Source organism: Zalophus californianus, chromosome X (genome assembly GCF_009762305.2).
Source record: "Zalophus californianus isolate mZalCal1 chromosome X, mZalCal1.pri.v2, whole genome shotgun sequence".
Lineage (NCBI taxonomy): Eukaryota > Metazoa > Chordata > Mammalia > Carnivora > Otariidae > Zalophus > Zalophus californianus.
The window spans coordinates 82,789,792-82,813,679 of NC_045612.1; the positions used below are offsets into that span (position 1 = coordinate 82,789,792).

The window sequence follows — 23,888 nt, forward strand, 5'->3', positions numbered from 1 at the left end:
TTAAAAATACATGGAAGCAAATTAAAATGGAAATAGGACAGTCCAAAACCTTTGGGATGCAGCAAAGGCAGTATTAAGAGGGAAGTACATTGCTATACAGTCCTACCTCAAGAAGCAAGAAAAGTCTCAAATACACAGCCTAACCTTACACCTAAAGGAACTGGAGAAAGAATAGCAAATAAAGCCTAAATCCAGGAGAAGAAGGGAAATAATAAAGACTAGAGCAGAAATAAACTATATAGGAACCAAAACAAAACAAAACAAAAAACCCGTAGAATGGATTAACAAAACTAAGAGCTAGTTCTCTGGAAGAATTAACAAAACTGATAAACCCTTAGCCAGACTTATCAAAAAGAAACGAGAAAGGATACAAATAGATAAAATAACGATCGAAAGAGGAGAGATCGGGGGGGGCGGAGCAAGATGGCGGAGGAGTAGGAGACCTAGATTTTGTCTGGTCTCAGGAATTCAGCTGAATAGGGATCAAACCATTCTGAACACCTACGAACTCAACAGGAGATCGAACAGGAGAGTAGCAACAACTCTCTGAACAGAGAAGCGACCACTTACTGGAAGGTAGGACGTGCGGAGAAGTGAATCCGAGGCGATATTCGGGAGGATAAACGGCGGGGGAGGGGCCTCCGCCGGCCGCTTCTGGCAAGTGCTAGAGCCGCGGAGCACAAAATCGGACCTTTTAAAAGTTGGCTCGGCGGAGGGACGTCGCTGCAGTGGCTAAGCGGGGGGTGGAATCCTCCCGGGACAGTGTGGTCTCAGGACCCTTGGGGTCACAGAGAGACCGGGGGTGCCTGAGTGCGGCAGAGCTCCCAGGTGTCGGGGCGGGGAAGCCGGCTGCAGATACGGAGCAGAGTCGCGGGCTCTCAGCTCGGGGTTGCCATAAACTGTGATCTGCGGCCCAGTCGGGGCACGGCTCCCCCAGCAAGGACCCAACAAGCAGCAGATCTGGGGAGACTCCCCTTCCTTCCCGGGGAGGAGCGGTGCGGGAACGCACTGCAGGGATCTGCTGGATTTGGAGACTCCGAGCGGGGTCGGGTGCCAGAGATAGCAACGCTCGATCACAGGCCGGGTGAGCATGGAGAGCGGCCGGAGACCGGGGACACGGGAGTGACTGCTTTTCTCTGGGGGCGCACTGAGGAGTGGGGCCCTGAGTTCTCGGCTCCTCCGGGCGGAGACTGGGAGGCCGCCATTTTCGCCCTGGTCCTCCAGAGCTGTGCCGAGAGCTTGCAGGGAACAAAAGCTCCTGAGAGCAAACTGGAGCAGCTTCCTTAGCCCGGACCGACAAGGGCGGGGCAATTCCGCCTCCGGCAAAGACATTTGGAAACCACAGCAACAGGCCCCTCCCCCAGAAGATCAACACAAACAGCCAGCAAGCCAAGACCAAGTTGATCGATCAAGGAGAATGGGAGAACTCCAGCGCTAGGGGAATACTGCACATAGATTCATGGCTTCTTTTTTTTTTTTTTTTTTTTTTTTACCATGATTCATTATTTCATCAAAGTTAATTTTTGTTGACTTTTTTTTATTTTTCTTTTTCCCTTTTTCAACCAACATCTTATAAATCCCTTTTTTTAAAAAAAAAAAAAATTTTTTTTTCATTTTTAGAGTCATATTTTATCCCTTCATAGTAGTTATCCTTGTTTTTGGCATATATATATAAGTTGTTCTCTCTTTAAAATTTTGGGGTACAGTTTCTTCTAACAGATCAAAATATACCCTAAATCACTAGTGTATGGCTTTGTTCTAGTCTCCTGCCTGATCACATTCTCTCCCTTTTTCCTTTTTTTTTTTTTCCTTAAATCTTCTTTCTTTTTTCAAACAACTTATCTTACCAAGTCCTTTTATAAAATCTTTTATAATTTTCATCTTTACAGTCATCTTCCATCCCTTCATTGTATCAACCCTTATTTTGTACATATATGTCTTTCTTCCTTTAAAATTTTAGGAGGCACTTTTTTCTAACAGACCAAAATACACCCAAAATCTAGTGTGTGGCACTGATCTATGCACTAGCCTGATCATATTTGATCATATTCTGCCTTTTTTGAATTGTTTTGTTTTTGTTTTTATCTTTTTTTTCTTTTTTTTTTCTTTTTCTCTTTCTTTTTTCTTTCTTTCCCTTTCTTTTCCCCTGGTTTCAGGTCTTTTCTGATTTGTATACAGTATATTTGCTGGGGACGTAGTAAACCTGTTAGCCTTTTGTTCTCTCATTCATCTATTCTCCTCTGGACAAAATGACAAGACGAAAGAAATCACCTCAGCAAAAAGAACAAGAGGTAGTACCGTCAGCCAGGGACCTACTCAATACGGACATTAGTACGATGTCGGACCTAGAGTTCAGAATCATGACTTTAAAGATACTAGCTGGGCTTGAAAAAAGCGTGGAAGTTATTAGAGAAACCCTTTCTGGAGAAATAAAAGAACTAAAATCTAACCAAATCGAAATCAAAAAGGCTATTGATGAGGTGCAATCAAAAATGGGGGCACTAAATGCTAGGATAAATGAGGCAGAAGAGAGAATCAGCGATATAGAAGACCAAATGATAGAAAATAAAGAGGCTGAGAAAAAGAGAGAGAAACAACTACAGGATCACGAGGGCAGAATTCGAGAGATAAGTGATGCGATAAGACGAAACAACATTAGAATAATTGGGATCCCAGAAGAAGAAGAGAGAGAGAGAGGGGCAGAAGGTATATTGGAGCAAATTATAGCAGAGAACTTCCCTAATGTGAGGAAGGAAACAGGCATTAAAATCCAGGAGGTACAGAGAACCCCTCTCAAAATCAATAAAAATAGGTCAACACCCCGACATCTAATAGTAAAACTTACGAGTCTCAGAGACAAAGAGAAAATCCTGAAAGCAGCTCGGGAGAAGAGATATGTAACCTACAATGGTAGAAACATTAGATTGGCAACAGACCTATCCACAGAGACCTGGCAGGCCAGAAAGGACTGGCAAGATATCTTCAGAGCACTAAACGAGAAAAATATGCAGCCAAGAATACTATATCCAGCTAGGCTATCATTGAAAATAGAAGGAGAGATCAAAAGCTTCCAGAACAAACAAAAACTAAAAGAATTTGCAAACACGAAACCAGCCCTCCAAGAAATATTGAGAGGGGTCCTCTAAGCAAAGAGAGAACCTAAAAGCAGCAAAGAGCAGAAACGAACACAGACAACAGACAGTTAACAGTCACCTTACAGGTAATACAATGGCAGTAAATTCATACCTTTCAATAGTTACCCTGAATGTAAATGGGCTAAATGCCCCAATCAAAAGACACAGGCTATCAGATTGGATTAAAAAACAAGACCCATCAATATGCTGTCTGCAAGAGACTCATTTTACACCCAAAGACACCCCCAGATTGAAAGTGAGGGGGTGGAAAACCATTTACCATGCTAATGGACACCAAAAGAAAGCTGGGGTGGCAATCCTTATATCAGACAAACTAGATTTTAAAACAAAGACTGTAATAAGAGATGAGGAAGGACACTATATCCTACTTAAAGGGTCTATCCAACAAGAAGATCTAACAATTGTAAATATCTATGCCCCGAACATGGGAGCGGCCAATTATATAAGCCAATTAATAACAAAAGCAAAGAAACACATTGACAACAATACAATAATAGTGGGGGATTTTAACACCCCCCTGACTGAAATGGACAGATCATCTAAGCAAAAGATCAACAAGGAAATAAAGATGTTAAATGACACACTGGACCAAATGGACTTCACAGACATATTCAGAACATTCCATCCCAAAGCAACGGAATACACATTCTTCTCTAGTGCCCATGGAACATTCTCCAGAATTGATCACATCCTAGGTCACAAATCAGGTCTCAATCGGTACCAAAAGATTGGGATCATTCCCTGCATATTTTCAGACCACAATGCTTTGAAACTAGAACTCAACCACAAGAGGAAAGTCGGAAAGAACTCAAATACATGGAGGCTAAAGAGCATCCTACTAAAGAATGAATGGGTCAACCAAGAAATTAAAGAAGAATTAAAAAAATTCATGGAAACCAATGAAAATGAAAACACAACTGTTCAAAATCTTTGGGATACAGCAAAGGCAGTCCTGAGAGGAAAGTATATAGCAATACAAGCCTTTCTCAAGAAACAAGAAAGGTCTCAAATACACAACCTAACCCTACATCTAAAGGAGCTGGAGAAAGAACAGCAAAGAAAGCCTAAACCCAGCAGGAGAAGAGAAATCATAAAGATCAGAGCAGAAATCAATGAACTAGAAACCAAAAGAACAGTAGAACAGATCAACGAAACTAGGAGCTGGTTCTTTGAAAGAATTAACAAGATTGATAAACCCCTGGCCAGACTGATCAAAAAGAAAAGAGAAATGACCCAAATCAACAAAATCATGAATGAAAGAGGAGAGATCACAAGCAACACCAAAGAAATACAAACAATTATAAGAACATATTATGAGCAACTCTATGCCAGCAAATTAGATAACCTGGAAGAAATGGGTGCATTCCTAGAGATGTATCAACTACCAAAATTGAACCAGGAAGAAATAGAAAACCTGAACAGACCTATAACCACTACGGAAATTGAAACAGTCATCAAAAATCTCCCAAGAAACAAAAGCCCAGGGCCAGATGGCTTCCCAGGGGAATTCTATCAGACATTTCAAGAAGAATTAATACCTATTCTCCTGAAACTGTTCCAAAAAATAGAAATGGAAGGGAAACTTCCAAACTCATTTTATGAGGCCAGCATTACCTTGATCCCAAAACCAGACAAAGACCCCATCAAAAAAGAGAATTACAGACCAATATCCTTGATGAACATGGATGCAAAAATTCTCACCAAAATACTAGCCAATAGGATCCAACAGTACATTAAAAGGATTATTCACCACGACCAAGTGGGATTTATTCCTGGGCTGCAAGGCTGGTTCAACATCCGCAAATCAATCAACGTGATACAATACATTAACAAAAGAAAGAACAAGAATCATATGATCCTCTCAATAGATGCAGAAAAAGCATTTGACAAAGTACAACATCCTTTCTTGATCAAAACTCTTCAGAGTATAGGGATAGAGGGTACATACCTCAATATCATAAAAGCCATCTACGAAAAACCTACAGCGAATATCATTCTCAATGGGGAAAGGCTGAGAGCTTTTCCCCTAAGGTCAGGAACGCGGCAGGGATGTCCACTCTCACCACTGCTATTCAACATAGTATTAGAAGTCCTAGCCACAGCAATCAGACAACAAAAAGAAATCAAAGGCATCCAAATCGGCAAAGAGGAAGTCAAACTCTCACTCTTTGCAGATGATATGATACTGTATGTGGAAAACCCAAAAGACTCCACCCCAAAACTGCTAGAACTCATACAGGAATTCAGTAAAGTAGCAGGATATAAAATCAATGCACAGAAATCAGTGGCATTCCTATACACCAACAACAAGACAGAAGAGAGACAAATCAAGGAGTCTATCCCATTTACAATTGCACCCAAAACCATTAGATACCTAGGAATAAATCTAACCAAAGAGGCAAAGGATCTGTACTCAGAAAACTATAAAATACTCAGGAAAGAAATTGAAGAAGACACAAAGAAATGGAAAAACGTTCCATGCTCATGGATTGGGAGAATCAACATTGTGAAGATGTCAATGCTACCTAGAGCAATCTACACATTCAATGCAATCCCCATCAAAATACCATCCACTTTTTTCAAAGAAATGGAACAAATAATCCTAAAATTTGTATGGAACCAGAAGAGACCCAGAATAGCCAGAGGAGTACTGAAAAAGAAAAGCAAAGCTGGTGGCATCACAATTCCGGACTTCCAGCTCTATTACAAAGCTGTCATCATCAAGACAGTATGGTACTGGCACAAAAACAGACACATAGATCAATGGAACAGAATTGAGAGCCCAGAAATGGACCCTCAACTCTATGGTCAACTTATTTTTGACAAAGCAGGAAAGAATGTCCAATGGCAAAAAGACAGTCTCTTCAACAAATGGTGTTGGGAAAATTGGACAGCCACATGCAGAAGAATGAAACTGGACCATTTCCTTACACCACACACAAAAATAGACTCCAAATGGTTGAAAGACTTAAACGTGAGACAGGAGTCCATCCAAATCCTAAAGGAGAACACAGGTAGCAACCTTTTCGACCTTAGCCGCAGCAACTTCTTCCTAGAAACATCGCCAAAGGCACGGGAAGCCAGGGCAAAAATGAACTATTGGGATTTCATCAAGATAAAAAGCTTCTGCACAGCAAAAGAAACAGTCCACAAAACCAAAAGACAACCGACAGAATGGGAGAAAATATTTGCAAATGACGTATCAGATAAAGGGCTAGTATCCAAAATCTATAAAGAACTTATCAAACTCAACACTCAAAGAACAAATAATCCAATCAAGAAATGGGCAGAAGACATGAACAGACATTTCTCCAAAGAAGACATCCAAATGGCCAACAGGCACATGAAAAAGTGCTCAACATCGCTTGGCATCAGGGAAATCCAAATCAAAACCTCAATGAGATACCACCTCACACCCGTCAGAATGGCTAAAATTAACAAGTCAGGGAACGACAGATGTTGGCGGGGATGTGGAGAAAGGGGAACCCTCCTACACTGTTGGTGGGAATGCAAGCTGGTGCAACCCCTCTGGAAAACAGTATGGAGGTTCCTCAAACAGTTGAAATTAGAGCTACCGTTCGATCCAGCAATTGCACTACTGGGTATTTACTCCAAAGATACAAATGTAGGGACCCGAAGGGGTACATGTACCCCAATGTTTATAGCAGCAATGTCCACCATAGCCAAACTGTGGAAAGAGCCAAGATGCCCATCGACAGATGAATGGATAAAGAAGATGTGGTATATATACACAATGGAATATTATGCAGCCATCAAAAGGAATGAGATCTTGCCATTTGCAACGACGTGGATGGAACTGGAGGGTGTTATGCTGAGTGAAATAAGTCAATCAGAGAAAGACATGTATCACATGACCTCACTGATATGAGGAATTCTTAATCTCAGGAAAGAATCTGAGTGTTACTGGAGTGGTTGGGGGGTGGGAGGGATGGGGTGGCTGGGTGATGGACATTGGGGAGGGTATGTGCTACGGTGAGCGCTGTGAATTGTGCAAGACTTGAATCACAGATCTGTACTTCTGAAACAAATAATGCAACATATTTTAAGAAAAAAGAAAAAGAAGAAGATAACAGGAGAGGAAGAAAAGGGGAGTATGTCAGAGGGGGAGACGAACCATGAGAGATGATGGACTCTGAAAAACAAACTGAGGGTTCTAGAGGGGAGGGGTTAGGGGGATGGGTTAGCCTGGTGATGGGTATTGAGGAGGGCACGTTCTGCATGGAGCACTGGGTGTTATGAACAAACAATGAATCATGGAGCACTGCACCAAAAACTAATGATGTAATATATGGTGATTAACATAACAATAAAAAATTAAAATGCAAAAAAAAAAAAAAAAAAAAAAAAAAGAAAGAGGAGAGATCACAACCAACACCACAGAAACACAGTTATAAAACAGACACATAGATCAGTGGAACAGAATAGAAAACCCAGAAATGGACCCTCAACTCTATGGTCAGCTAATCTTTGACAAAGCAGAAAAGAATATCCAATGGAAAAGACAGTCTCTTCAACAAATGGTGTTGAGAAAACTGGATAGCAACATGCACAAGTATGAAACTGGATCACTTTCTTACACCATACACAAAAATAAATTCAAAATGGATGAAAGACCTCAGTGTGAGACAGGAATCCATCAAAATCCTAGAGAACACAGGCAGAAACCTCTTTGACCTCGGCAGAGGCAACTTCTTCCTAGACACATCTCCAGAAGCAAGGGAAACAAAACCAAAAATGAACTATTGGTACTTATTCAAGGTAAAAACTTCTGCACAGTGAAGGAAACAACCAACAAAACTAAAAGGCAACCTATGGAATAGGAGAAGATATTTGCCAACGACATATCTGATAAAGGGTTAGTATGCAATGAGATACTAATGAGAACTTATTAAACTCAACACCCCCCAAAGAAAATAATCCAGTTAAGAAATGGGAAGAAGACATGTACAGACACTTTTCCAAAGAAGGCATCCAGATGGCCAACAGACACAAGAAAAGATGCTCAACATCACTCATCATCAGGGAAATACAAATCAAAACCACAGTGAGATACCACCTGACACCTGTCAAAATGGCTAAAATTAACACAAGAAACAACAGGTGTTGGTAAGGATATGGAGAAAGGAAAACCCTCTTGCACTATTGGTGGGAATGCAAACTGGTACAGCTACTACTCTGGAGAACAGTTTGGAGGTTCCTCAAAAACTTAAAAATAGAACTACCCTACCATCCAGCAACTGCACTACTAGGTATTTACCCAAAGAAAACAAAAGTACAGATTCAAAGGGGTACATGCTGTTTGTAGCAGCATTATCAACAGTAGCCAAACTATAGAAAGAGCCCAAATGTCTTTAGGCTGATGAATGGATAAAGAAGATGTGATGTATGTATGTATGTATGTATACACACACACACACACACACACACACACACACACACGAATATTACTCAGCCATCAAAAAGAATGAAATCTTGCCATTTGTGACAACGTGGATAGAACTAGATTGTATTATGCTAAGTGAAATGTCAGAGAAAGACAAATACCATATGATCTCACTCATGTGGAATTTAAGAAAAAAACAGGATCATTGGGGAAGGGGGAAAAGAAAACGGAGAGAGGGAAAAAAGCCATGAGACTTTTTTAAAAAGATATAATTAATTTATTTATTTTAGAGAGTCAGTGAGTGGGGGGAGGGCAGATAGGGAGGGAGAGGGACAAACAGACTCCCCATTGAGTGTGGAGCGCAATGTGGGGCTTGATCTCCTGACTCCGAGATTATGACCTTAGCCAAAGCCAAGAGTCAGATGCTCAACTGACTGAGCCACCCAGGTGCCCCTAAACCATAAGGGACTCTTAACTGTAGAGAACAAACTGGGGGTTGATGGAGTGAGGCATGTGGGGGATGGGCTAGATGGGTATGGGTATTAAAGAGGGTACTTTTGGGGCACCTGGGTGGCTCCGTCGTTAAGTGTCTGCCTTCAGCTCAGGTCATGATACCAGGGTCCTGGGATCGAGCCCCGCATCGGGCTCCCTGCTCCACAAGAAGCCTGCTTCTCCCTTTCCCCCTCCCCCTGCTTGTGTTCCCTCTCTCGCTGTGTCTCTCTCTGTCTTAAAAAAATAAAGAGGGCACTTTTGATGAGCACTGGGTGTTGTATGTAAGTGATGAATCACTGAATTCTCTAGAAACCAATGTTGCATGGTATGTTAACTAAAATTTAAATTTAAAAAATGTGTCTTATGAAAATGACCATATCCTTTGACCTAATATTTCCACTTCTAAGAATATTCCCTATGAAATAATCCAAGAAAGTTAAGTAAAATTATGCTTATCAAAGCATATCATATCATTTTTATAATGATAAAGTAGAAATGACTTTAATAGGTTATATTCCATTTGATGAAATATTAGGAAGTTCATAAAATTATATTTAATAGGAGTTTAAAATTACATTGGAAAAGGTTTGATAAGGAAAAGCTCCTTCTCAGTCAGCCCTAACCCCTCAGAGATGAACAGTATTTTTACTTCTTTTGCCATAGATTAGTTTTGCTTCCTCTTGAACTTTATATGTACTCTTTTGTATCTCTCTTCTTTCACTCAGTATAAGGTGTTTGAGGTTTATCTATGTTGCGCTTTGTTCTTTTTATAACTGTATAGTATTCCATTGTAGGAATCGACCACAATTTACCCGTTCTTCTCTTGGTATCCATTTGAGTTATTTGAGTTTGGGGCTATTATGAATAAAGTTGTTGTTAGCATTCTCAGTCCTATCTTTTTGTGGACATATGTACTCATTTCTCCTGGGTAAGTATTTGGAAGTAGGATTGCTGTGCCTTATGGTAAATATATGTTTAACTTTATAAGAAACTGCCAATCTGTTTCCCAAATTATACCAATATACACTCCCACCAGCAATGCACTGCAGTTCCAGTTATTCCATATCCTTACCGGTGCCTGATGCTTATAATCTTTAATTTTAACCATTCTGGTGGATGTATAGTGATGACACATTGTGGTTTTTGTATATGTTTAAGTGCTTTTTATTTTAGTGTTCATACCTTTTGAACCAATGATTCCACTTTGGGAACATTTTCCTAGGAACATAATCTGAAATCCAGAAAAAATTTATATGTACATACATGTTCTTTGCTGCATAACTTACAGTAGCTGAATGTGAGAAATATCCTAAATATGAAGTATTAGGGAAGTAGTTACATTTATGCTTAAGAGATATGGTCATTCAAAATTATAATACAAGAAGGATATGAAATTATATAGTATCAACTATAGAAAATATATTAAAATAGACCGTATGTCAACAAAAGTTTATTTTAAAATACTGGAAGAAGGGGCTCCTGAGTGGCTTAGTCGGTTAAGTGTCAGACTCTTGATTTCAGCTCAGGTCATGATCTCAGGGTCCTGGGATTAAGCTCCGTGTCAGGCTCCCTGCTCAGTATGGAGTCTGCTTGAGGATTCTCTCTCTCCTTCTGCCCCTCACCCTACTCACATGCTTGCGCTCTCTCTCTCTCTCACCCGTTCTCTCTCTCAAATAAATAAATAAAATTTTTAAAAATAAAATAAAATACTGGAAGAAAACAGACCAAAATATCTTTGGGTGGTGGTAATATGTAATTTTTCCCCATCCTTATCTATTTTTCCTAATGATCATATAACCATTTTAGAATAGCACAAAATGTAAGTAAACTTTATTTATTTATTTACTTATTTTTAAGCTTTTTTTTTTTACATTTTATAATGCTTTCTCTCTACCTAATCTTTTCTGCGACATGAAAAATTGCTCTCTTGGGTTTCTTAAAATATGTTATTTCTTCTACTGTTTTGACTCTTCAATTATAAATTGCATGCAAAAGACACTCATGTTGTTTCTTCTCCTGAACATCTGATGTTCCAATGTCCAGTCCAGGACAGAAGATAAAATAGAGCGATTCAAGAAAGCAGTTGAATACTATTCAGTCACAACCAAACTCTCTTCGCTGCCAGTGGGTCCCTCCTCCTTTCTAGGTAAGGCTTCCATCTGATGCAGAGCTCCTCTATCCAAAGGGGAAACCGAGTCCCTCATGGGAACTCCTGGGCCAGAGTGAAATGACTTGTACTGCACTCTTGTAGAAGTCATCCCTGTTTGGTGGATACTCTCTTTTTGATTTTCATGTCATAAGAGTGGTTTCAAATTTGTAGATGGGGTCCAATGCCATTTCCTTAGCTTGGGCTTCTTCTGGCACTAACCTCCATTGCAGCCTGGTGTACGTAAAATAGCTCTGTCTCTGGGTTCAGGCCTGAGTTTGAATTCCACCTCTGCTGCTTAATAGCTGTGTGATCTTAACTAGTCACATTTGCATGTATGTTATGTGGCTTATGATACCTATTTTATGGGATTTTTTAAAAAATAATTTCCATAAGGTTCTTGGCATGGCACATAGCTGGTGTTCAATAAATTATAACTTATCTATTAATAATTTTTCAAGCAATGTGGGGTTAGCGGAATGTAATATGGTAGAATTATTAGGATTCACTAAAGTATAGCCCTTTCTCTTGGCTTCAGGTTTTCGGAATAATCGCCTTGGAAATCCTCCCCTTCCACGAAATCAGATGGGCACTATTTCTGCTGGAAAGCCAATGGTAATATCTTTCAAGAGTCTCAAGACCATGTGTTAGCATTAGACTCAGGTTGCTTCCTGATTTTTATACTCTGAGTTAAGAAGTTAAGGTAATTCAATGTTATCAGAATATCAAGGCTGTATATACCTATGTCACATTCTCAACTCGAGACTGGCAGACTATGTAGAGAAAACATCCACATCAGTAACCACTAGGGCATTGTGAAGGTAGATTAGCTAATGTTGGAGAGTGGTTCTAGGAGACATGGATTGGTTCATTGTCCTGCCTCTGGAGGATTCTGTCCATATATCACTGTTAGAATAATTTCTTATTATTCTCAGTAGGTTCTTTGTATCCCAACAATCCCTGCTACTGGCATTATCCACTGTGTCACAACTTCTGAGGGAACCATTTTGGAGCCTGTTCAAATGTTACATAGCTTTTCTGTCTGTTTTATCCTTTAGTTTTCTCACCATGTGCCCCAGAAAATGAAATATCCACCGCCATTCCCAGTGGGACCCAACTCCTCTCTTCTCTTCTCTCCCCATGCTTTGGGGGAACCCCATGCTTTTTCTGAGGATCCCATGCTGCAGGACAGCCCCTTTGCCAACTGGGCTGTCTCTTATGACTCCTCTGCATCCCAGTTTCCCAATTACCTGACTTCCAAAGCCTCACCTCCTTTGGGACCAGACTCTTCTCGCTCCTCTTCCTCTGATGGTGAGGAACCAAATGGAACCAGCTCTGAGTAAGTATCTGAATAGGCACTCAAGGGAACAGACTTCCGGTGCATCTGTATTTTTTTTGCTGGTAACCTTGGTTGGGTGTGGGGAAGTATATGTTTCTGGCTTTTCTCTGTAGCTCTTTACTCTTAAATGAAGTACTCTCAAACTCTATGCTTGACTACTTCATACTCATATCGACTCTGTACAGGTGGTAATTTTCAGATACCCAGACCCCTGAAGTAAAAGGATGCATAGCAGCTGGTTAGGGAAGCCCTAGGTATGGGTGTGCTACATTTCATGGCTGTCATTTCTCAATTTTTGAGAGGGATGGATTGAATGTAGAAAAAAATGAAAAGAATTTATAGAGTTGAAGTATTAGAACAGTTGAGTAGGCAGTTATATTGCTTAAGACAGGGTTCTGAGGATTAAAACAGTGGTATTTTATACTAGCTTATTTGTTCTTAGATTATTTCTCCAAGCAGATTCATCCTGGGAAACAGAGCTACTTTGAGGTTTCAGTTATAATTAGTTTCTTAGAATGTAAGCTGACTCTAGACATGGCCTCTTATAAGCTGTAGAGGAAATATATCAGGTCCAATACTTAGTGTCTTGACTTCCAGAGGGTTTGTAAGAATCCTTAGGATCAGAACAGAAATCTTCAGTTGGAATATCTTTTTTTTTTTTTTTTTGAGTATACTCGTATGTTTATATCTTTGGGGTTTTTTCCAACTGAATTATTTTATTATGTTATGTTAGTCACCATACAGTATATCATTAGTTTTTGATGTAGTGTTCAATGATTCGTTATTTGCGTATAACACCCAGTGCTCATTACAACATGTGTCCTCCTTTATCTCTTCTACATGGTCTTTTGAAATTTTTAGTCACATCACAGAAACACTTCAGCAGCAGCCCGGATGGGAGGATCCAAATGGTGACAGAGGGTCCTGGGTACAGCCCATCGATGCTGGAGTTGCAGATACCAACCTGGGTGATGGAGAGCCCCACATCCCATCCCTGCTGTCTATGTCTACAAGGAACCACATGGACATCACCATTCCGCCCTTACCTCCAGTAGCTCCCGAAGTCTTGCGGGTTGCTGAGCACAGACACCGAAGGGGTCTTATGTACCCATATATCTATCATGTCCTCACTAAGGTAAGAGAGGACATCAGCACCTGCCTCCCTGCTTTTAACATTGTACTTCACACTTCCTAGAACCATAAGTTACCAGAGAAAATTCTAATTGTTATCTGAAGGGAGATAAAAGGAGACCAAGTATACTGGGGCCCCTCATTGTATTAAGGGCCTCAGGTGAAGTGAGACCAGCAGGAGATAGAACTTTATAATAAATGAGGCCCCAAGAAGAGAACTATAATTGTGAGATTTCTTTTTTTTTTTAAGATTTTATTTATTTATTTGACAGAGAGAGACAGCGAGAGAGGGAACACAAGCAGGGGAAGTGGGACAGGGAGAAGCAGGCTTCCCGCTGGGCAGGGAGCCTGATGCGGGGCTCGATCCCAGGACCCTGGTATCATAACCTGTGCCAAAGGGAGACACTTAAGGACTGAGCCACCCAGGCGCCCCTAATTGTGAGATTTCAAAGAAGATCATGCACCATGTTGGCAGACTATGGTCTAGGGCTGGACACAATCTAAGAAGAGGCTTTATGCCCTTGTTCTTTACCTCTTCCTGTACTTCTCCAGAGCTGTTCCCTTCCTCCGTCTTACCATACAAATCTATCCCCCAGCAAAATGTCTAAGATGTGACTTTCCCCATTTAGTCAGCTACAGTCAGTCATAGCAGAGATTCTAAAGATGGAGCATAGCTTTTAAGCTGGCTATGGTCATCTGGGCTTATTACAGCTTCTTTTTATTCTGAAACTGTTAAATACAAGTAGAAAATTTGGTAGCTTGGCTACAGAGGCTAAAGTTCATTACTGATTCTTCTCAGCTCAATTCCAAACCTTGGGGTAACTCATTTTGTTCTTTATCCTGGACCATTTTTTTTGTTAGGGTGAGATTAAGATCCCCGTATGTATTGAGGATGAGTGTAACATGGAGCTGCCTCCAGCTGCTCTCCTGTTCCGGTCAGCACGTCAGTATGTTTATGGGGTCCTTTTCAGTCTGGCAGAAACACAGCGGAAAATGGAACGCCTGGCCATACGGCGGCGGCTACCTGTGGAAGGTGAGTTTAGTTCTAGCTTCAGCAGCTCTCTCAAAGCTTGGTATGGAACAAAAATGTCTGTACTAGCACCTCATACTTTTGGGTGTGGAGCAGTCTTTGAGAAAATACATAATTTGCCAGAATACATATTGGTATGGGTAATGCATGAACTTAAGCCTCAGTTCTTTAATCATTAAGCATTCAGAGTAACTACTACTTATAAGAACCATGCTGGACTTTGAGAATGTAGAGGTATATCTGACATAGTTTTTCCTCCTCAGTAAGGTTTTGTTTTGGATTTGATCCCGTAGAGAGTTGGAGCCATTGAGATGTTTTAAGCTGCAGAGTGACATGGTCAAATTAGTGTGTTCAAAAGAACCCTCTAGATTTCTGCTTCTGGGAAGATGGAGTATATACTTTTCCTTATTCCTCCTGCTAAATACAACTAAAAGCCCAGGACATTATATATATAACAAGCACAAGACATTCTAAAAGGTGAAGAGAAGAAGGCAGACTGGCTAAGGACTTTGGGATCCAAGGAATAATGCAGTGGTGAGTTCCCTGGGTTTTCTTATTGCTGCATATATCCTAGACTAGGTGTGGGATAAGCCAGCAGCCCAGAAACACCCAACAGGTACAGACCAGTAAAAGCCCCAAGAAATGCCTTCTCACGCTAGTCAAAGGCCCCAAAAGAAACAACCTAGCAACACAGAAAATTTTTAGATAATAACCACTCTACTCTAGCCAAATACCACAAAAATCTGTGGCCCACCCTCACCCCTACTAGCAAAGGCCAGATAAATAACCTAGATTTCTATCCTTGCCAGACTGTAACAAGGGAGAGAGAAGAGCTGAGTGGGGAGCCAGGACTTTCAATCCCACTGGGCAGTGATGAGACAGCATCTCCCTTCACTCACTGGAGTGGTGTCAGAAAATACCTGCTAAAACACAAGATTAAAATAAGATCCTTTTAAAATATTAAAGATCCTTTTAAAAGATTGAAATAAGAGTCTTTTAAAATAACATCCCAAATGTCCATTTTTCAATTGAAAATCCTTCATCATACTAAGAACCAAAAAGATTTCAAACTGAGCTCTCAAACCAAGGAAAGAAAGTCAATAGGTGCCATCATTGAGATGACACAGATGTTTGAATTACCTGACAAGGATTTCAAAGCAGCCATCATAAAAATGCTTTGACAAAGAATTCTGAACATGCATGATACAAATTAAAAATAGAAAGTCTTAGCAAAGAAACAGAAGATAGAAGAAATGGAAATTAAGAACTAAAAAATTCAAAAACAAATGAAATACTCAATAGGTGGGTTAAACAGCAAATTGGAGACAACAGAAGAAATAATCAGTGAATGTGGAGACAGGACAATAGAAATTACCCAATCTGAATAATAGAAAATAGGCTGAAAAAATGGACAGGGATCAGTGAAACCAGAATGAAAGATCTAATATTTGTGTCATCACAGTTCCAGAAGGAGAGGAGGAAGAGGGTGGGACAGCAGATGTATTCAAATAAATAATGGCTCGAATATTACCAAATTTGGGAAAAAAACAAGCCTACAGATTCAGGAAGCTGAGTGAATTATAAACAGTATAAACCCAAAGAAATCCATGTGAAGATAAATTGTGGCAAAACTTTTGAAAGCTCAAGGCAGAAAAATTATTGAAAGCAGCCAGAGAAAAGCAATGCTTTACCTATTGTGGCAAAATAATATGAATAACAGCTGATCCCTCATCAGAAGCCAGAGTCCAGAAGGAAGTTGCACAACATTTTCAAGGGCTGAAAGGGAAGAAACAAGTTAGAATTCTATATCAAACAAAAACATCTTCCAGGAATGAAGGAGAAATCAACGTATTTTCAGATGATGGAAAACTAGGATAATTTTTCACAAGTAGAGCTACAGTAAAAGAAGGGCTAAAGGTATTCCTGTACACAAAAGGGAAATGATAAAAGGAGGAATCTTGGGAGGAGCTTGGGAATATGACAGAGTAGGAGGACCCTGAGCTCACCCCATCCCATGTTTTCAACTAGATATCATCCACATCCAAGTCAATAAACTAGAGAGCGATCTGAAGACTGGCAGAACAAACTCCACAAACAGTAGACAGATCTGTTCATACTTATTTCCAAGTATGTTGGGGGACTTCTGAAACAAGGAGCTGGTAGGTGCCATTTTCCATCCCCACTGTCAGCATAAGTACAGAGACACCTGCTGGAGGTGGGCCTGCACAGATACTTGGCACCTAACTCACTAGCAGTGCTCCATGCCCACAAGTTCTCCTGAGGACTTATCCACTCCAAGCTTGCTGGCCTTGGCCCTGGGCTCAGGGCAGTTTTTTAAAAGATTTATTTATTTTAGAGAGAGACAGAGAGAGAAAGCACAAGCAAGAGGGGCAGAGGGAGAGGGAAAGAGAATCCCAAGCAGACTATGTGTTGAGCACAGAGCCTGATTCAGGGCTTGATCCCACCACCTGAGCTGAACCCAAGAGTTGGGCATTTGCGGGGTGCCTGGGTGGCTCAGTCGGTTAAGCATCTGCTATCAGCTCAAGTCATAATCCCAGGGTCCTAGAATCGAGCCCCGTATCAGGCTCTCTGCTCGGCGAGGAGCCTGCTTCTCCCTCTCTCTCTGCCTGCCACTCCACTTGCTTTTGCTCTCTCTCTGTCAAATGAATAAATACAATCTTCTAAAAAAAAAGAGTTAGGGGCGCCTGGGTGGCTCAGTCGGTTAAGTGTCTGCCTTTGGCTCAGATCATGACAGAGCCCCTCATCAGGCTCCCTGCTCAGTGGGGCGCCTGTTTCTCCCTCTCCCCCTCCCCCTGCTTGTGCTCTCTCTCTCTCTCTCTCTGTCAAATAAATAAAATCTTTAAACATAAAAAATAAAAAAATAAAGAGTAAAAAAGCAATAAAATATTAAAAAATAAAAAGAGTTGGGCATTTAACCAACTACACCACCTAAGCACCCCAGGGCAAGTTTTGTTAAAGCTAAGCAGGTGCCCCACCTAGCTACCAGGTGCACAGCATACATGTCTGTCATACTGTGCTTAGCTGTGCACCCCTAGCCACCCTTGTATACACATGCCCCCAGTCACCAGCATGTACCACACTGAGCAGCAGTCTTCCAGGCACCTTTGTGCATGTACCCAGCCGAGCACCCACAGACACCGTCTCCCACCATGCCCAGCTGTGCACCCCCAGCTGCTCAAAGAAGAAGCAAAATGTACACAGAAACAAATAAAAATGAAAACACAATGGTCTAAAACCTCTGGTATGCCGCAAAAGCAGTACTAAGAGGCAAGTTTATAGCAATACAGGTCTACCTCAAAATACAAGAAAAATCTCAAATAACCTAACCTTACACCTAAAGGAGCTAGAAAAAGAAGAGAAAGCAAAACCTAAAACTAGCAGAAAGAAAGAAATAATAAACATTAGAGCAGAAATAAATGATATACAAAATAAAAAAATTAGAAGCAATCAATTAAACCAGGAGCTGGTTCCTTGCAAAAATCAGTAAAATTGATAAATCTCTAGCTAGACTTTCAAGAAAAAAAGAGGAGGGACTCAAATAAGTAAGATCACAAATGAGAGAGGAGAAATAACAACCAATACCACAGATATACATACAAACAATCATAAGAGAATATTATGAAAAACTATATGCAACAAATTGGACAGCCTAGAAGAAATGGGTAAATTCTTAGAAACATATAAACCACCAAAACAGAAACAGGAAGAAATAGGAAATTTGAACAAACCAATAACCAGCTAAGAAATTGATTCAGTAATGGAAAAACTCCCAACAAACAGAAGTCCAGGACCAGGTGGCTTCATAGGCGAATTCTACCAAACACTTAAAGAAGAGTTAATACCTATTCTTCTCAAACTATTCCAGAAAATAGAAAAGGAACAAAAATTTCCAAATTTATTCTATGAGTCCAGCATTACCCTTATACCAAAACTAGTTAAAGACACCACTAGAAAAGAGAACTACAGACCAATATCTCTCATGAATATAGATATAAAAATCCTCAACAAAATACTAGTACACCAAGCCCAACAACATTAAAAAAATCATTCACCATGATCAAGTGGGATTTATTTCTGGGTTGCAAGGGTGGTTTAATATTCACAAATCAATCAACATGATACATCACATCAGTAGGAGAAAGGACAAGAACCACATGATCATTTCAATAGATGCTGAAAAAGCATTTTACAAAGTACAACATCCATTTATGATAAAAACCCTCAACAAAATAGGTTTAGAGGAAATGTACCTCAATATAATACAGGCCATCTATGAAAAACCCACAGGAAACATCATCCTTAATAGGGATGAAATGAGAGCTTTTCCCCTAAGGTCAATAACAAGACAAGGATGTCCACTCTCACCACTTTTATTTAACATAGTACTGGAAGTTCTAGCCACAGCAATCAGACAACAAAAAGAAATAAAAGGAATCCAGATCAGTAAGAAAGAAGTAAAACTCTATTTGTAGATGACATGATACTATATGTAGGAAATCCTAAAGACCATCAAAAAACGGCTAGAACTGATAAAGAAATTCAGTAAAGTTGCAGTAATCAAAATCAATGTACAGAAATCTGTTGCATTTCTATACACAAATAATGAAGCAGCAGAAAGAGAAATTTAAAAAATTCCATTTGTAATTGCACCCAAAATAATGATACATAGGAATAAGGCTAACCAAAGAGGTGAAAGATCTTTGCTGTCAAAACTATAAACACTGATGAACTAAATTGAAGATGTCATACAGAAATAGAAGGACATTCCATGCTCCTGGATTGAAAAAACAAATATTGTTAAAATGTTCTTTACTACCCAAAGCAGTCTACACATTTAATGCAATCCCTATCCAAATACAGCAGCATTTTTCACAGAGCTAGAACAAACAATCCTAAAATGTGTATGTAACCACCAAAGAACCCAAATAGCCAAAGCAACCTTGAAAAAGAAAAGCAAAGCTGGAGGCATCACAATTCCAGACTTCAAGTTATATTACAAAGCTGTAGTAAATCAAAATAGTATGGTACTGGCACAAAAAATAGACACATAGATCAATGGAACAGAATAGAAAATGCAGAAATAAACCCACAATTATGTGGTCAATTAATCTTCGACAGAGCAGGAAAGAATATCCAGTAGGAAAAAGAGTCTCTTCAAACAAGTGCTGCTGGAAAAACTGGACAGCGACATTCAAAAGAATGGTCCACTTATAGCATACACAAAATAAATTCAAAATGGATTAAAGACCTAAATGTGAGATGTGAAGTCATAAAAATCCTGGAAGAGAACACAGGCAGTAACTTAATTGACATTAGCTGTAGTAACTTTTTTCTAGATAGGTTTCCCAAGGCAAGGGAAACAAAAGCAAAAAGAAACTATTGGGACTGCATCAACATAAAAAGCTTCTGCACCACAAAGGAAACAATCAAGAAAACTAAAAGGCAGCCTCCAGAATGGGAGAAGATATTTGCAAATAACATATCTGATAAAGGGTTAGTATCCAAAATATATAAAGGACTTATACATTTCTCCAAAGAAGACGTCTAGGTAGCCAACAGGTACATGAAAAGATGCTCAACATCACTCATCATCAGAGAAATGCATATCAAAACTGCAATGAGATAATACCTCACACCTGTCAGAATGGCTAAAATCAAAAACACAAGAACAACAGGTGTTGGTGAGGATGTAGAGAAAGGGGAACCCTCTTGCAGTGTTGGTGAGAATGTAAAGTTGTACAGCCACTGTGCAAAATAGTGTGGAGGTTCCTCAAAAATTTAAGACTGGAACTACTTTATGATCCAGTAATTGCACTACTGCGTATTTACCCAAACAGAGACACCAATTCAAAGGGATACATGCACCCCTATGTTTATAGAAGTATTATTTATAATAGCCATGATGTGGAAGCAGCCCAAGTGTCCATCCGTTGATGGATGGATAAAGATGTGGTATGTGTATGGAATATAATGGAATATTGTATTGGAATATATAATGGAATGTTATTAAGCCCTAATAATAATGAAATCTTGCCATTTGCAATAATATTGGTGGAGGTAGAGGGTATAATGCTAAGCAAAATAAGTCAGAGAAAGACAAATACCATATGATTTCACTCAAGTGTGGAATTTAAGAAACAAAACAAACAAGCAAAGGAAAAAAAATGAGATAATCAAAGCAAGAAACAGACTTTTAATCATAGGGAACAAACTCATGGTTACCAGATGGTAGGGAGTAGGGGGATGGGGAAGGAAATTAAGGAGTACACATGTCATGATGAGCACAGGGTGGTGTACGGAAGTGTTGAGTCACTGTATTGTATACCTGAAACTAGTAACACTGTATGTTAGCTAACTAGAATTAAAGCAAAAACTTAAAGAAGGAATCTTGCAACATCAGGAAGGAAGGAAAGACAATGGAGAGAACAAATATGTAGGTAAAAACAATAGACTTTGCTTTTCTTGAGTTTTCTAAATTATGTTTCACAGTTGGAGCAAAAGTGTCACTGCTTAATTTGGTTCTCAGTGTCTATAGGGAAAATATGTAAGACAATTCTAAGTGGGGAAGATTAAAGGGATGTAACCGGTGAGGTTTCTATACTTGAACCGGTAAAATGTCAACACCAGTAGAACGTGGTAACTTATGTGTACACAATGCAATGCCTAGAAAAAGCACTAGAAAAGGTGTACACAGAAATACTCAAAAACATATAGATAAATCAACATGAAATTCTAAAATAAGTTCATGTAACCTATAGGAAGGGAAGAGGAAGAAAGCAGAGATAAGAAAAACAGAGAACAAACCAAAAAAAATGATAGACTTAAGCCCTAACATATCAATAATTACATTAAATGTAGTGGTCTAATTACACCAATTAAAATACAGTCATTGACAGACTAGATAAAAATCATGACCCAATTATATGTTGTCTCCAAAAATTCACTTCAAAGATAAATGATATATATGTTGAAAGTAGAATGATGGAAAATTATATACCATGAAAACATTAATCAAAAGAAATTAGGAATGGCTGTATTAATACCACATAAAGTAGACATCAGAGCAAAGCAAATTGCCAGGGAGAGAGAGCGATATTATATACTGGTAAAAGGGTCAATATACCAAGAAGACTAGCAATCCTAAATGTGTCTCACCAAACCACGGAGCCACAAAATACGTGATGCAAGAACTGAGAAACTGGGCACCTGGGTGGCTCAGTCGTTAAGCGTCTGCCTTCCGCTCAGGTCATGATCCCAGGGTCCTGGGATCAAGCCCCGCATTGGGCTCCCTGCTTGGCGGGGAGGCTGCTTCTCCCTCTCCCACTCCCCCTGCTTGCGTTCCCTCTCTCGCTCTCTCTATCAAATAAATAAAATATTAAAAAATCAAACAAACAAAAAAGAACTGAGAAACTTAGAAAGAGACAAATCCACAATTATAATCAGAGACTTCAACTCCCCTTTCAGTAATGAGTAGAACAGGGCGCCTGGGTGGCTCAGATGGTTAAGCGTCTGCCTTCGGCTCAGGTCATGATCCCAGGGTCCTGGGATCGAGTCCCGCATCGGGCTCCTTGTTAAGCAGGGAGTCTGCTTCTCCCTCTCCCTCTGCCTTTCCCCCTGCTTCTTCTCTCTCTGTCTCTCCTGCAAATGAATAAATAAAAATCTTAAAAAAAAAAATAATGAGTAGAACAACTAGACAGAAAATCATGAGGTATATAGAACTCAACAATACCATCAATGAATAGGATCTAATTGACTCTTAAAAGAACATGCAACAAGAGCAAAATATATGTTCTTTTCACATGCCTACAGAACATATACATAGATCATATCCTGGACCATAAAACAAACTCAATAAATTTAAGAGAATTAAAATTATACAGAGTATATTCTCAGACCACTATGGAATCAAACTAGAAATCAACAACAGGAAGATAATAGGAAAATCAATAAATACTTGGAAAATAACAAAGCACTGCACTTTTATACAATCCATGGGTCAAAGAGCAAGTCTCAAGAGAAAGAAAGAAATACATGGAACTAGATGAAAATAAAAATACAGTATACTAGAGTCTGAAATGGAGCTAAATTGCTGAGAAGGAAATTTATAGTACTAAATGCTCATATTAGAAAAGGGGAAACATTTCTAATCTGTCGTCTGAATTTTCACCTCAAGAAACAAGAGGAGGTGAAAGCTAAATCTGCAAGCAAACCAAAGTGAAGAATTAATAATAAAGAGCAAAAATCAGTGAAATTGAAAACAAAAATAACAGAGTAATTAGTGAAACAAAAACCTGGTTCTTCGCAAAGAACAATAAAATTGACAAACTTCTAGAAAGTCTGCAAAGAAGAAAATAGGGAATACACAAATTACTAATATCAACAATGAGGCAGGGAATAACACCATAGTACCTACAGATATCCAAAGGATTATATGGGAATACTGTAAACAACTCTACACATAAATTTGACAACTTAAACAAAATGGGTCAATTTCTCAAAATTCCAAACTACCACAACACACCTAATATGAAATAGATAACTTGAATAGCCCTGTAAATATTAATAAAATTTAAATTTTCCCAAAAAAGAAATCTGACTGAATTGGTTTCACTGGCGAATTCTACCAGATTTTTAACAAATTTATTTTCAAACCCATATGTTGTACAACTGAAACTAATATAACATTGTATGTCAATTGTATTTCAATAATAAATTTTTAAAAAATTTTAATGTAATCTCTACACCCAACATGGGGCTCAAACTCATGACCCTTCAGTCAAGAGTTGAATGCTCTACTGACTGAGCCAACCAGGCACCCCTCAATAATAATTTTTTTAAAAACGAGTACATAGAGTCTGTCTCAGATCTTTTAATTTCCAACAATGCTTTACATGGGCACTTATAGTGGACAATAAATCTTTAAATTAAAAAAAAAGAATTGCCATCAATTCTACACAAATCTTTTTCAGAAAATAGGAAAAAACACTTCCCAATTCACTCTATGAAGCCAGTGTTACTCCAATACTAAAACCAGATAAAGAGAGTATATAAAAACAGTCCTTCAGACCAGTATCCTTCATCAATATAGATGTGAAAGTTCTTAACAAGATATTCATCAGTAGAATTCAACAATATATAAAAAGAATTACACACCATTGCCCAGTAGGGTT

The 23,888-nt window shown here is 39.3% G+C and overlaps 1 protein-coding gene across 4 annotated transcripts in view; it reads left to right on the forward strand.

Moving 5' to 3' along the window:
• The window catches only part of FAM120C (family with sequence similarity 120C), a 111,431-nt gene that overhangs the window by 39,201 nt on the left and 48,342 nt on the right, over positions 1-23,888 (forward strand). For all 4 annotated transcript variants that reach the window (XM_027608063.1, XM_027608064.1, XM_027608065.1 and 1 more), the window contains exons 5-9: positions 11,095-11,197; positions 11,736-11,812; positions 12,256-12,536; positions 13,398-13,671; positions 14,529-14,700. In XM_027608063.1, coding sequence (XP_027463864.1) covers positions 11,095-11,197; positions 11,736-11,812; positions 12,256-12,536; positions 13,398-13,671; positions 14,529-14,700 — 907 coding nt within the window. The remainder of the gene's footprint in view (positions 1-11,094; positions 11,198-11,735; positions 11,813-12,255; positions 12,537-13,397; positions 13,672-14,528; positions 14,701-23,888) is intronic.